At 34.1% G+C, this 13,441-nt stretch overlaps 1 protein-coding gene across 3 annotated transcripts in view; it reads left to right on the forward strand.

Moving 5' to 3' along the window:
• The window catches only part of LOC121478726 (U2 snRNP associated SURP domain containing), a 49,920-nt gene that overhangs the window by 5,078 nt on the left and 31,401 nt on the right, over positions 1-13,441 (forward strand). For 2 of the 3 annotated variants that reach the window (XM_041733952.1, XM_041733953.1), the window contains exons 2-6: positions 5,248-5,292; positions 6,785-6,916; positions 9,488-9,586; positions 11,400-11,514; positions 11,973-12,106. In XM_041733952.1, the coding sequence (XP_041589886.1) occupies positions 5,248-5,292; positions 6,785-6,916; positions 9,488-9,586; positions 11,400-11,514; positions 11,973-12,106 (525 nt within the window). Of the gene's footprint in view, positions 1-5,247; positions 5,293-6,376; positions 6,607-6,784; positions 6,917-9,487; positions 9,587-11,399; positions 11,515-11,972; positions 12,107-13,441 lie in introns of all 3 variants that reach the window. The other variant, XM_041733954.1, reaches the window with a different exon arrangement.

A 13,441-nucleotide genomic window follows, 5' to 3' on the forward strand; every position in this document is an offset into this window, starting at 1 on the left:
GTTCTTCTAAACAATGAGCAGAGGTTTGAAGGGTGGAGAGAGGGATATAAAAAGAAATGGGTGAGGTAAAGAAAAATAAATCTGGGAAATGGGTTGGTAAATGATCTCGTGTATTAGCCAGTGCATAGGGCGCTTGCATAGGGAATAAAAGTTGCTGAAATGGAAAGGTAAGTTTGGGATAAATTATGGAGATTTTGAATGCTACAGAGTAAAATTAGAGAGCCATGGAAAATTTGAGGCAGCAAAGTCCTTTTTTCCCCCCCTTTTTAAAAAGATTTTATTTATTTATTCATGAGAGAGAGAGAGAGAGAGAGAGAGAGAGAGAGAGGCAGAGACACAGACAGAGGGAGAAAGGCTCCATGCAGGGAGCCTGATGTGGGACTCGATCCTGGGTCTGCAGGATCAGGCCCTGGACTGAAGGTGGCGCTAAACCGCTGAGCCACCCCGGCTGCCCAGCAAAGTCCTTTAGGAAAGAATTCTTGGAACATACTTTAAAAGGATTTGGGAGTGAGGAGGATCAGTTTGAAGTTTGTTGCAGTGCTCCTGATAAATATTGAGGATTGTTTCAGAAATCTCACTTCAGATCTTCTCTGAGAAGCTTTTCCTAACATCTTCCCTACCCCCATTAAGATTTGCCTGCTACCTCTGCTCTAGTGGCCATTGTTTTACTTTACTTGTTTAAAAAATACTTATATTGGCTTTATTTATAAACAGAGCTAGAAACAGTCTAATGTTTATTGACAGGGAGAAAGAAAAACAAACAATGGAATACTTAGAAAATGGTGTGATCATACAATCGTATATTACTGAGCAATACAAAATAGTGAACTCGTAAAACTCAACAAGAATGAAACTTGAAGCATAGTGATTTAATGATTGAGCAATAGAAGCCAGACTCAAAAGAGTAAATAATGTATAATTCCATTCATACGAAGTCTGAGAACCAGCAAAACTAATGTATAGAGATAGAAGTAAGAAAATGGTTGCCTAGAGAGAATGGAAGAAGAGAATCAATTGGAAAGAGGCAGGAGGGGACTTTCTGGGGGTCATGAAAATGTTCTATTTCTTGTTTTGGATGGTAGTTACACTAGTGTACACAACTTCCAAAACTCCTGAAACTGAACACCAAGATCTGTGCATTTTATTGTATGTTAATAATGCTATAATAAAAAACGAAAGTGAAGATCACAGGGTTTTATTTATTGCTTTTTTGACTCAATATTACATTATGAGTGTTTTCTTGTGTCCTCCAGTACTTTTTGAAATAATGTTTTGATGGCTACTTATTGTTTCATTATATAAATATATTAAAATTGAATTTATAATTATTAAGATTAATCCCAAATTTTATAAAAAGCACTGATGAATTTTCTTTTATCTCTTAGTATCTTGTTTTGTGTCCATTTGTTATTATGGGAACATTATATTTAAGCTTTTATATCAGGGAAATCTGGTGTTAGCAATGAGGATTAAGGGTCTTTCATCATCAGATGTTTCCTGCTGGACCTCCTTCCCTCCCTTCCTTCCTCCCTTCCTCCCATCTTTCCTTCCTCTCCCCTTCTCCTCTCTCTCCTTCTTCCTTTCTCTTTTTTCTTTCTTTCTCCCTCCTCCCTACTTCCTGCCTACTGTATTTTACCCTGCCTACTGTATCTTACCCAGCTTTTTATTTGGAAAAAATTCAGTTCTACAGAAAAATCACATGAAAGCAGAGTATAATGAATACCTTGTATATTCTTCACCTAGGTTCCCCAGTTCTTAACGACTCTTTCTTTTATTAGCTCCTAAAGTCAGGGGGGTATGTCTTATTTTACTAATATAAGGCATAGTACCAGTAAGTGGTTGAATTAAGGGAAGATCTGGACCACAATTGTGTCTTTAGAAAGAAAAATAAGAGTCCCTTTAGAAGAGCTGTATTAGGGGCCTGATGAACAGAATTTGACTCACGTGATTGTGAGGGGATGAAGGGAGTCCAGGATGATCCTCTGTTATAATTGTTGCTGGCTAACACTGAGTGGTTACTGTGTGCTAGACACAGTTTTAAGTGCTTTAGTTTTTGTTGTTCACAACAATCCTATGAGGCAGGGTGCTATTCAGCTTTATAAATGGAGGAACTAGGGCCAAGGTTACAAAACTGGTAAGTGCTAAAACCAGGAAGTCTAATTCCAGAATCTGTCCTCTTAAAAACATTTTACTCCTTCCATATTATGAGTGATTGAGAGATATAATCCAGTATCAGAAATAAGATCAATAGGAGAAGCTAATTTGGAAGGAATTTTAAATATATTGAGTTTGAGGAGCTAGGAGACATTTGGGTGAAGATGTCCAGGAGGTAGTTTGACAACAGATTGGAACCCAGGAGAGGGACTAAGGTTGAAAATAAAGAATTAGAAGTCATCTCAGTACAATAAAGGTTTGATATGCTTCCTATAGGAAAGTGTTAAACTTGTGGAGATATAAGTGATGCTTTAGAGTATAAGAGGAAAAAAAGACATTTTAGGAGTCAGTAATGGGAATGGAAAGCTGATGATGGAGAATGGCAGTTTTGGAGGAATGTTCTTACGGCTAGGTTGCTAATTAGGAAAAAATTTTTACTATCAGCCACCAACATACAGGGCCGTTAATAGTGTAGTTGGCTTTACCTTTCCTTAGCAATCATGAGAATGATCCATTTTTCTTTTGGATTCTTTTGCCATCCTTCACCACATCTGCATTATCTGCTTTCTCTGTCCTGAGGTAACTTTCTCATATGTCTGCTGCCTTATTGCTTTCAGTTTTCCTTATTCTCCTCATTCATTTCTTGCTTTTGGGTCTTTTTATATGGATGAAAAATTGTGCACTAGACTTCAGAAGATCTGTAAGCATCATTAATATATTGTTCTTCAATTAAAAAATAGATAAACCAAACCAAGGTAAATAATATAGTCAGTTCTAGGTTCGGGAGAGGGAGAGACTCAGCTTCTGAAGTAGCATTACATTTACTGTTTATTTGGACCGCTAGCTTTAAAAGTTGATTATTTTGAAAATTTTATTAACTATTTGCATCTAACTCTTAAGCCTAAAGAAGTTCCATTCTGAATGCTGTGCAGTTATAGCTGCATATGAGTGGAAATGTCTGGTTTGCGGTAAATGTGACCATGCCATTTTAGGTTAATTGAAATCAGCTGATGCCTCTTCATAAGCCATGTTGTTATTTTTAAATCTTAGAAATGGTGCTTTGGATGTGGTGGCATAGAAGATTAAAGAAAGAAAGGCTAGCACTACTTAGCTGCTCTTGCATGCTTATTCTTCTGGGAGAACTTTAGAATTATTTTTGGCAACCCTTATGCCCCTTGCAAAGATTTTCCTTTTGGTATCAAGTTGTTGAATGAAATTGCATTAAGTGTGTAAATAAGTTTGGGTATAATTGACATTGTCTTAATAATGGGTTTTCCCATCCAGGAATATGATGAATCTTTTCACAAGGTGACTTGAATAACTGAATCCTTCTATATAGTTGGTCTTTTCTTCACTCAGGTTGTATACATTTCTTTTGCTGGTTTCTAGGTGTTTTACACTTTTGGTGACTCTTGTAATTCGGATATTATTTTTGTTACCTAGCAGGTTGATACTAGTATATTGGCAAGCAGTTGATTTTTTTCTCATGTTAGCATCTTGACTGATTTTTTTTTTCTTTTCTGAGAATAGTTACTCTCTTGGATTTTGCAAATGGACACATTGCAAACTGCATTTCAAAGTGTGTTTCAGAGAATTAAATTTATTAAAAATTTCTTCTTCTATACCGTCTTGCCTTTTAAGAAACGTTAGATGGGAGGAGAAAGTAAGGAAGGACACAATTAAGTCGGAGATAAATGGATAGAAAAGACAGTGATGGAAGATATCTCAGTGCTTGGTTGTCTTGGGCTTATTTTGCTTAGGGCCCAGCACAGTAGAGTTCAGAGGAACAAATCGATTCAGTTGTGAAAATCTGAACAGATGTTATTACCTTAAGTTTAGAGAAGGTAAGTAAAGCAATACTATGTAGACTTATATGGGTTTTACTGTATTTGCACTTTCATATGTCATACAAATCTTCAATTTTCTCTTAAAAATTAATATAATGCCTTGTGCATTTTTTTTGAAATCTAAAACTCGGTACTAGGGTCTGATATTTGTGGTGTCAAGATTCTTGGTTTCACTTTTAACATTTGGCTATACATAAAAATAAGTAAAATCCCACTTCCCAGTACCTTGCAAAATAAAAACTGTGAGTTAAATTCTGGGATTCCAAGTAAAAATGTCAGACAGATACCACATGTTATTTAGTTAATGGTCTTACAACTTGGCTTCTTTGTATAGTGAAAAAAATACTGGATGTCATATGTAATTTGATCTGTAGATCAATTAAGAAAAAATAAGATGAAATTTTAACAGTTGACATTGTTGCAATGTGCCATTATTTGAAGACTAATCTCTTTCAGTGCAACAGTCAGCAGTAGTGGCATGCTGAATTAGAAGCAGCCCCCTAAAACAAGTTGTAAATTGTGGCCAGCTGTGGATTTGATAACAGGGTTTTCTTTTCTTTTTTTTTTTTTTTTAAGATTTAATTAATTAATTTGACAGAGCACAAGTAGGCAGAGTGGCAGAGCGCCTGATGCAGAGCTGGATCCTAGGACCCTGGGATTATGATCTGAGCTGAAGGTAGATGCTCAACTGACTGAACCACCCAGGCACCCCTAGGGTTTTCTTTTTATTGAACTATTTCTGCAGTGATATTTATACCTTTTACATTAAGGGCTTATATGTGAATTTTCTTGTTACTAAAATCATCTTTTATATGATTGGGTAGGTGGAGGAAGGAGGGGAAGTTTCTTTGCTGCATAGCAAGAAGTTGCTGCTCTCTGTCAGTGTTGTGGCAGTAAACAGTGTATCTTATGATTCGGGAAGAGCTTTTGCACAAAAATTCTGTTGTAAAAGTAATGGTTAGGTTTCCAGTCTACGGTTTAAAAGTTTTATGCCTGAAATATATTCTGCTCTCATTTTTACTATATTTTGGCAATATGTATTCTGAATTTTACAGAATTGACTTATACATGTATTATGGATCTCAACCTTTTTGTAAGTCTTAGATTTCCTTTGTTTGGTTTTATTAGGTGAGTAGAAATTGCTACAAGTTTGGGAAGATTAAGTCTGTATAACTTGAGACATACTTGCTTTGTTAACATAATACATTTTCAGATCATTTAAATACTGACTTCTTAATAATTGCAGACCAGATCATCAGATGTTCATTCATCTGGATCTTCAGATGCACATGTGAGTATAAAAGGCAATCTTTGTCTTTTTTCTCTTTCTTTTTTTTTTTTTTTTTTAAGGCATTTATTTAAGTAATCTCTACACCCAGTGTGGTTCTCAAACTCATGTCCCTCAGATCAAGAGGTTCATTCATGATCCATGGACTGAGACAGCCAGGTAGCCCTTGTCTTTTTTTCTTTAACATTTAATTTCTTTCTCTGTCTATTCCTATATTTATGATTTTACTTGATAAATAAATATTATTATATTGTATGTGTCTATTTTCTGTCATGTTGTTTAGCTAGGTGCTCTCTTTTTTTACGTGTTCTTTTTGCATAAGTTGGCCCCCTCAGACCATGTTAGAAACCAAGTATGTATCTTTATATTTTTATTGTGCTTATAAAGTTCTGCACATTTACAACTGTGTATACTTGTACATTGGCTATGGTTTGCATTATCCACACTTGTTCTTTTTTCACTGCACGGTGTACCTGTTGGAAGTCCCTGTAAGTCAACAGTTAAAGCTCTACTGTAGTCTTTCTGCTGGCATTATGATATTCCATAGGGGGAGGTACAAATGATTTTTTAAGCTGTTTCTCTATTGATGGGCATATGTTTGTTGTTTAAAGCTCTTTGACATTTTGAATAATTCTTCAGTAGACATTTCCTTTACATGTTATTACAACAGTGCGCAAAGTATGGTTTTGAGACCCTTCGGGGTTACTGAGAATCTTTTCATGGGCTTTGTGAGTTCAACTGTTTTATAATAATACAAAGATATTTGCCTTTTTTTTTTTTATCATGTTGACATTTGCATTAATGACACAAAAGTAATTGATGGGTAAACTGTTGGCATCTAACATGAATTAAGCCAGTGTTGTCAAAATGTACTAGCAGTCCTTGTATTCTTCCCAATGTGGCACAATAAAAGTAAAAGTATGCTAGTTTCACTTAAGAATGTTCTTGATGAAGCAGTAAAAATTATTAATATTAAATTTTTTCCTTGTGTATGGGTCTTTTTTATGTTTTATGTGAAGCAGTAAAAATTATTAATATTAAATTTTTTCCTTGTGTATGGGTCTTTTTTATGTTTTATGTGATTAAGTGGAAAGTATAAGGCACTACCTCTTCTCATGATGTTTGCCTTGAGGAAAGGTACTTGTTGGATTGCGTAAGTTGAAAATTGAAAACTGGCTCCTTTTTTAATGGAACATCATTTTTACTTGACGGAACAACTAAGCTGTGGTTAATCAGACGTGGGCGTTTCCTCTTGAAAATGAAGGAAACAGACCTGTTACTTCAAAGAAAATTGTTACATCAAATTTGAGCTTTCAGGTACAAGTTAGAATTACAGAAAACTCCCTGTATTGAAGGACTTTTCTGATGAAATCAGTGATTTTAAGGGATGAGAGTTTTGATAGTCTGTAGTGAAATTTGTCACTATTTGTACATTTGGGTGGTTTGTAGTTGTCTGCATATGTGATTTGAAAAACTTGTTTTACTTTTCTTGAAGATGGATGCATCTGGACCCTCGGATAGTGACATGCCAAGTCGGACACGACCTAAGAGCCCAAGAAAACATAATTATAGGAATGAGAGTGCCCGTGAAAGCCTTTGTGATTCTCCTCATCAAAATCTTTCAAGAGTAAGTGTTGATAAAGATAAGAAAGGATTAATGAGTTTAATTTGTCCTTGATCAAATTTAATGGTTGAATATTTTAGTTTTGTACTGGTTCTTTTATCATGTACTATTTGAAAACATTCTAAAAAAAAAAAAAAAAAAAAAAAAAAAAAAAAGAAAACATTCTTTGTTGTATTTGAGTTAATGATAAGGTCATGGAAGGAAAAAATTTTTTAGCTTATATGTGAGATAGATTTCATTTAAAATTTAAAAAGTTATTTAAGAAACCAAGAAGTGTTTTTGGATATAAAATGCTTAATGGTTACGTTCATTATTCCTCCCTTATACCAAACATTGAACCAAGTACCAAATGCCAGTCACTGGAAATAAATAGATGATTAAAATGCAGTTTTTGCTTTTAAAGAGATTATAGTCTCACCACGGGAAGTAAATAGGAGCAGGTACTATTTACTCTGGTTAGTGTAGTGCCCAGGGCAGCATGAGAACCCAAAGAAGGAGCTTCTTTACTACGTGTATCTGCAAAGCGTTCTCATGCTCTTTTAGTCTTTTTTGTTTCATATAATTTTTCATGTAATTAAATTTGGGGAATGAATAAAAATTAAAATTTTTTTGTTTAAAGATTTTATTTATTCATGAGAGACACAGAGGGAGAGGCAGAGACATAGACAGAGGGAGAGGCAGGCTCTTCGCAGGGAGCCTGACGTGGGACTCGATCCTGATCCCAGGATCGGGATCACTCCGTGAGCCAAAGGCAGCCGCTCAACCACTGAGCCGCCCAGGCGTCCCAGAAATTAAATTTGGAAATAAAATGGAAGTAGTCCTCACCAGCCAGTATTAACATTGATAACACTTAATTTTTATTGTTTAATATTTCTTAGCATAAAAATATATTTTTACTTTGGTAAGATCTATTTTATGGGAATATATTTTAAAATATTCTATTTTCAGTTCTAATTTTTTTTAATTTTAGCAAAAGTTCTGTGAAACTTCCTGATGGATGATTATATTTCTTGGTGTAAACATTCCATAATTTACATAATCATTTTTCTCTTGGGTGTTTAAGTTTAGCTCTTAGGATATAAGTAGAATTTGAACCCCTCCAATTTTGTTTTGTAAAATTATGTTTTTCATTGAATTTATATGTAATTTTGCCATTTCTTTAAAGATTTTATTTTATTCATGAGACACACACACACACACACACACACACACACACACACACACACAGAGGCAGAGAGAGGCAGAGACACAGGCAGAAGGAGAAGCAGGCTCCATGCAGGGAGTCTGATGTGGAACTTGCTCCCGGGTCTCCAGGATCATGCCCTGGGCTGAAGGTGGCGGTAAACCACTGAGTCACCTGGGCTGCCCTCTTTAAAGTTTTAAAGTTAAAACCACAGATGCTGAATGGTGGTCAAACATTTTTCTTTCTACTTTGGGAAAAAATGTACTTTGAATCTGTTCCTGAAACCTCATTTCAACTTTTGGGTTATAAATTTTTATTTTTTCAAAGTGATTTTAATGTAACTTTAAAATAATTGATAGCAATATTACTCTTCTGTTTCTCTCAAGGGCAAGCCTGTTTAGTAACCAGGGGATTAATAAAGTCTAAATTTTAATTAGTTAAATTAAATTTTGGTGGGCAAGAGTAAAACTTGCCGACCTCAATTACAGATTAACATTTTAGGTTGTATTTAACAGACATTACTTTCTTTAAGGTTATGAATCAAAATCTAACATTTAAATGAATAACTGAACAATTAAAGATCTATACATGATTTTACTTCTGCTGAAACCTGAAATACAGTTATAATGTTCATAAACATCAGTATTACTGATGAAAAATGAGTTAATCTGCTGAATTATAAAAGGAAGTGATGTGATTTGTAGGACCTGAAGTGAAGGTCATAGATGGTATTTAGATTCCTGCTACTGAACTTTGGAAATATATGCTGCCTCTTCCCTATTTGAATGTCTGTTTTCCATCACTGCTTTTTTTGCCTGGAACCATCTGTACTTTTTCTCAAGTGCTTTTATTCTTGCTGTGGGCAAGTAGGTTGAATGAGTTCTAAGCCTTTAGCATCTCTTTCTCTCTTTTTTTTTTTTTTTAAAGATTTATTTATTTATTTATGATAGAGAAAGAGAGAGGCAGAGACACAGGAGGAGGGAGAAGCAGGCTCCATGCCAGGAGCCCGACGTGGGACTCGATCCCGGGACTCCAGGATCGCGCCCTGGGCCAAAAGCAGGCGCTAAACAGCTGAGCCACAGCCACCCAGGGATCCCCGCCCCCCCCCTTTTTTTTTTTTACCTTTTTTAAAGAAAATGGCTTTTGTATGTTATTAACCTTTAGCTAGCAAATGAAGACATTCTTTAAGAAATACTTACATGGGAATCAAGCCCAAGGTAGGCACTTCAGAATATCTTAAGAATGCTTAAGAATAGCCTCAGCTTTTCTGCTTTACTGTGAAATTTCTTTTTAAAAGTCCTCTAATCTGAAGAGTTGGTTACCAGTTAGTTGAGTTATAGATAGCATTAAGAATGTGTGTGTAAAGGTATGCTTTTTACTTCTTTTTATAGCCTCTTCTCGAAAACAAACTTAAAGCATTCAGTATTGGAAAAATGAGTACAGCTAAGCGAACGTTAAGTAAGAAGGAACAAGAAGAGTTAAAGAAAAAGGTAATGTTTATATTTTGAGTTATCCTTGGAAATGGTGTCAAAGTAAGGCAGGGAGTGTAGAGAAATACTTTTCAAAGATTCTTGACCCGAGGTATTCTCAGCTCCCACCACCAAGTCAACTCTGTAACACAAGGTATGTTTAGAAGAGTCCTGTTTGTATCCCTGTCCCCTCCACGGTTTCTTCTGTGTAAGACTTGGTTATTTTCTGGTCTATTCTTTTTGATAAGCAAGTGTGTGTAAAAATATATTGTATTCCTTTTTCTCAGATCAGTAATATGTTATATACAGTGTACTTTTCTCCATCTTGCTTTTTTCACTTAACGTTGTATCTCAGAGATTACTGCAGATATAATTGAAATGTTCCTTTGTTTTTTTATTTTTATTTTTATTTTTTTTTTTTTCCTTTGTTTTTTTAAATAGCTGTGTAGAGACATACAGTACTTATTTACTAATACTCTGTTGGGCATTTTTGTTTTGGTCTTTTGCCATTACAAATAATGCTATTAATGGATAGTGTTATGCATATAGTTTCTTTGTTAGTTTATTTGGGATATATACCTGTAAGTGAGATTACTGGGTTGAATGGTAAATGCATAAATGTAGCTCTGTTGAATATTGACAAATTGCTCTCTATAAAGCCAGGGCCATTTTCCATCTACTCTCAGTAATGTATGAGAGGTTGTTTCCCTATAGCCTTACCAACCGAGGATGTTTTTAAAGTTTTGCCAGTTGGCTCAGTAAAAAATAGTATCTCAATGTAGTTTTAAATTTACATTTGTCTTGTAAGTAAGGTTGAACAGCTTTTGTGTTTCTGTGAGCTAGCTGTCTGCGTATATCTAACCCAGTCTTTCTAGAAATTATTGGGTTATCTCTGTTTTTAGAAACTTTGTATATTAAATATATTAACACTTGGTCTATGACACAAGGTGCAGTGTTTTTTCCCAGTCTGTCGATTGTCTTTTTATTTTGCTTCTTGTGTTTTTTTCCATGCAGAAATTGTTTATTATATATCTTTCCTTAAGATTTCTAGTTTTCAGTGTTTTTCTTTCTTGGAGCTTGTAAAAAAATTTCCTCATGTTTTTTTGTAATACTTTAATAGTTTCACTTAAAAAAAAGTTAAATCTGGTTCATTTGCAGTTTTTCCTTGGTATATGATGTGGAGAACTGGTTCATTTTTATTTTTATTTTTTCAAATAGTTATCAAGTTATCCCAACATCATTGAAAAGTTGATCTATTCTCCATTGATTTGTGAGATGCTCCTTTTATTGAATACTAAATTTCCTAGTGTTATTGGACTTACCTCTCTATTTTCTGTTTTGTTCCATTGGCCTTTTATGCATACATGTTTTGGGTACATTGTGAAGAATTATAATTGAAATTGTCCAGGTTCTTTTTGAGCTTTTTTCCTAATGCCAACTGTGGGGTCATTGCTGCTTCAACCTTTAATACTTACGTCTTTCATGGTTTCTGAGGGAAATCTTTATAATAATTGTCATGCTTTGTAAATGTCAAAAACATGGAGTTACATGTTTTATATGGTTAGTTGTCATACAGTTTGACTTTTGATGTCTCTAAACAAATTTACTTACTGGGTCCTTTACTGGTTTCATAAATTGCCAGTAGAGGATCAAAGTCTCCCTTAGTTTCAGTGTTAATTTGTATCTAATATCTACTAAACATTAGATATTATTACCTATTAGGTTTTCCTAGTGAAGGGAAAGGTTTTATTTACATTATTCCCTAATGAGTTTCACCCTGTGTACAATAGTAATTTTCATCTTAAGTGATATTAATATCTTCATGTGTATTTAGGAAGATGAAAAGGCAGCTGCTGAGATTTATGAAGAATTTCTTGCTGCTTTTGAAGGAAGTGATGGTAATAAAGTGAAGACATTTGTGCGTGGAGGTGTGGTTAATGCGGCTAAAGGTTAGTGTCAATATTATAATCCTTAAACAAAACCAAAAATTCTTGGTAGAATGACTGTAGGCAATTATGAAAGATGTTTGGTGTCTTTTGAATTTCACATTTCTTTTTTATCAGCACCCTCTAGTGTTGATATTACTCATTAATTAGCAGAATAAATGTCCAGATGTGGATTAATGCGAAATTGGAGCCAGATAAGTTTTAAAAATATTTAGTACCTTTCAGTGTTGAATATAGCAGAGCACTTTGCAAAAATTTTAATATATTTCATAGCTTTACTATAAAATGATTAAATTAGTATTTTTGAGAGCAAGGTGGTAGGTAATGTGAATTTAATTTCATATTATATTAGTGCTAAAAGCATTTTACTAATTTCTGTTCATTTTCAAATAAAAAATAATATTCCAAATAATAAATTATTTTTGAAAATTAGTTTTGAAACTTAGTGTTTTAAATTTCAGAAGAACATGAAACAGATGAAAAAAGAGGTAAAATTTATAAACCATCTTCAAGATTTGCAGATCAAAAAAATCCTCCAAATCAGTCATCCAATGAAAGACCACCGTCTCTTCTTGTGATAGAAACCAAAAAACCTGTAAGTCATAATTAAATAAGTGACTATTTATGTTCAGAGATCATACTGCCAATGATATTTCAGTACTTCCACTGTAAGCAGGACTTTGGTTTCTTGTTTTTAATTATTTTGGGAGTAGATGTTGAGTTTTGGTGTTTAATCTTCCTAGAGAAGAGTTCATAAATTAGAGTAGGGCATGTAGGTAATATTCTTCTTAATGTTCTTTGAGCAGTGAACCTTTGGTGTTATACTAAGAGTATACTGCAAGTAAAATGTTGACTATAGGTATAAAATAACGGGATTGTCTTTTTAAGGAATTCTGAACTGAAATAATACCAACATGTGTAGTGGCAGTTACCTTCAAAGACTTATACGTATTCCAATAATGTATCTTTAGCCTAGGCACATTTTTGAAATGTATTTGGAATTACTATGAGCTAGTGGCACTTTCTTTTAAATATTCTCAGTGTTAGAAGATTTTTTATTTTTTGATGGTGGGATTTTTCATGGGGGTCAGAAGATAGATGTGGGTCATGTCATTTGGAGCCTCACTGGTGAAGGAATATGATTACATTGAATGATGAGATTCACTTCTCTTGTGTGACTTGGAAAATAGCTCTGAAAGCAATGGAAAAAAAAAACAGTTTTATTGAGATGTAATTCACATTACCGTTTAAAGTATACAGTTATTTTTTAAAGTGTACTCACAGTTGTGCAACAATCACTAATCTCTAATTTCAATACATTTTTATTTCCCCAGAAAGAAACCTTATACCTATTTTTAGTCATCCCTTACCCCTGGCAGACACTAATCTACTTTTTGTCTGTATGAAATTTGCCTGTTTGAGACATTTCATGCAGATGGAATCATACAACATGTGGCTTTTTGTTTCTGGCTTCTTTACTTAGCATAATATTTCAAGGTCCATCTGTATTCTGGCACATTAGTACTTCATTCTTTTTTATAGTTGAATAATATTCTGTTTTATGGATATAGCGCATACTGTTTATCTGTGTATCACTTGACATTTGGGTTTTCTCTACTTTTTTGCCATTATGGGTAATGTTGCTATAAACGTTTGCACGTAGGCTTTTTTTTGTGGACCTGTGTATTCAGTTCTTATATACCTAGGAGTGGAATTGCTAGGTCATATGGTAATTAATTTGTTTAACCTTTTAAGAAACTGCCAAAACTTTTTCAAATTAGCTATACCATTTTACAGTCTCATCAGCGTCATATGAGTGTTCTAATTTTTATACATCTTTACCAACACTTGTTAAAATTCTCTATTTTTAAAATTTTAGTCATCTCAGTGAGTGTGAAGTTGTACCTAATTGTGGCTTTGTTTTGCACTT

The sequence above is a fragment of the Vulpes lagopus genome, chromosome 19 (genome assembly GCF_018345385.1).
Source record: "Vulpes lagopus strain Blue_001 chromosome 19, ASM1834538v1, whole genome shotgun sequence".
Taxonomy (NCBI): domain Eukaryota; kingdom Metazoa; phylum Chordata; class Mammalia; order Carnivora; family Canidae; genus Vulpes; species Vulpes lagopus.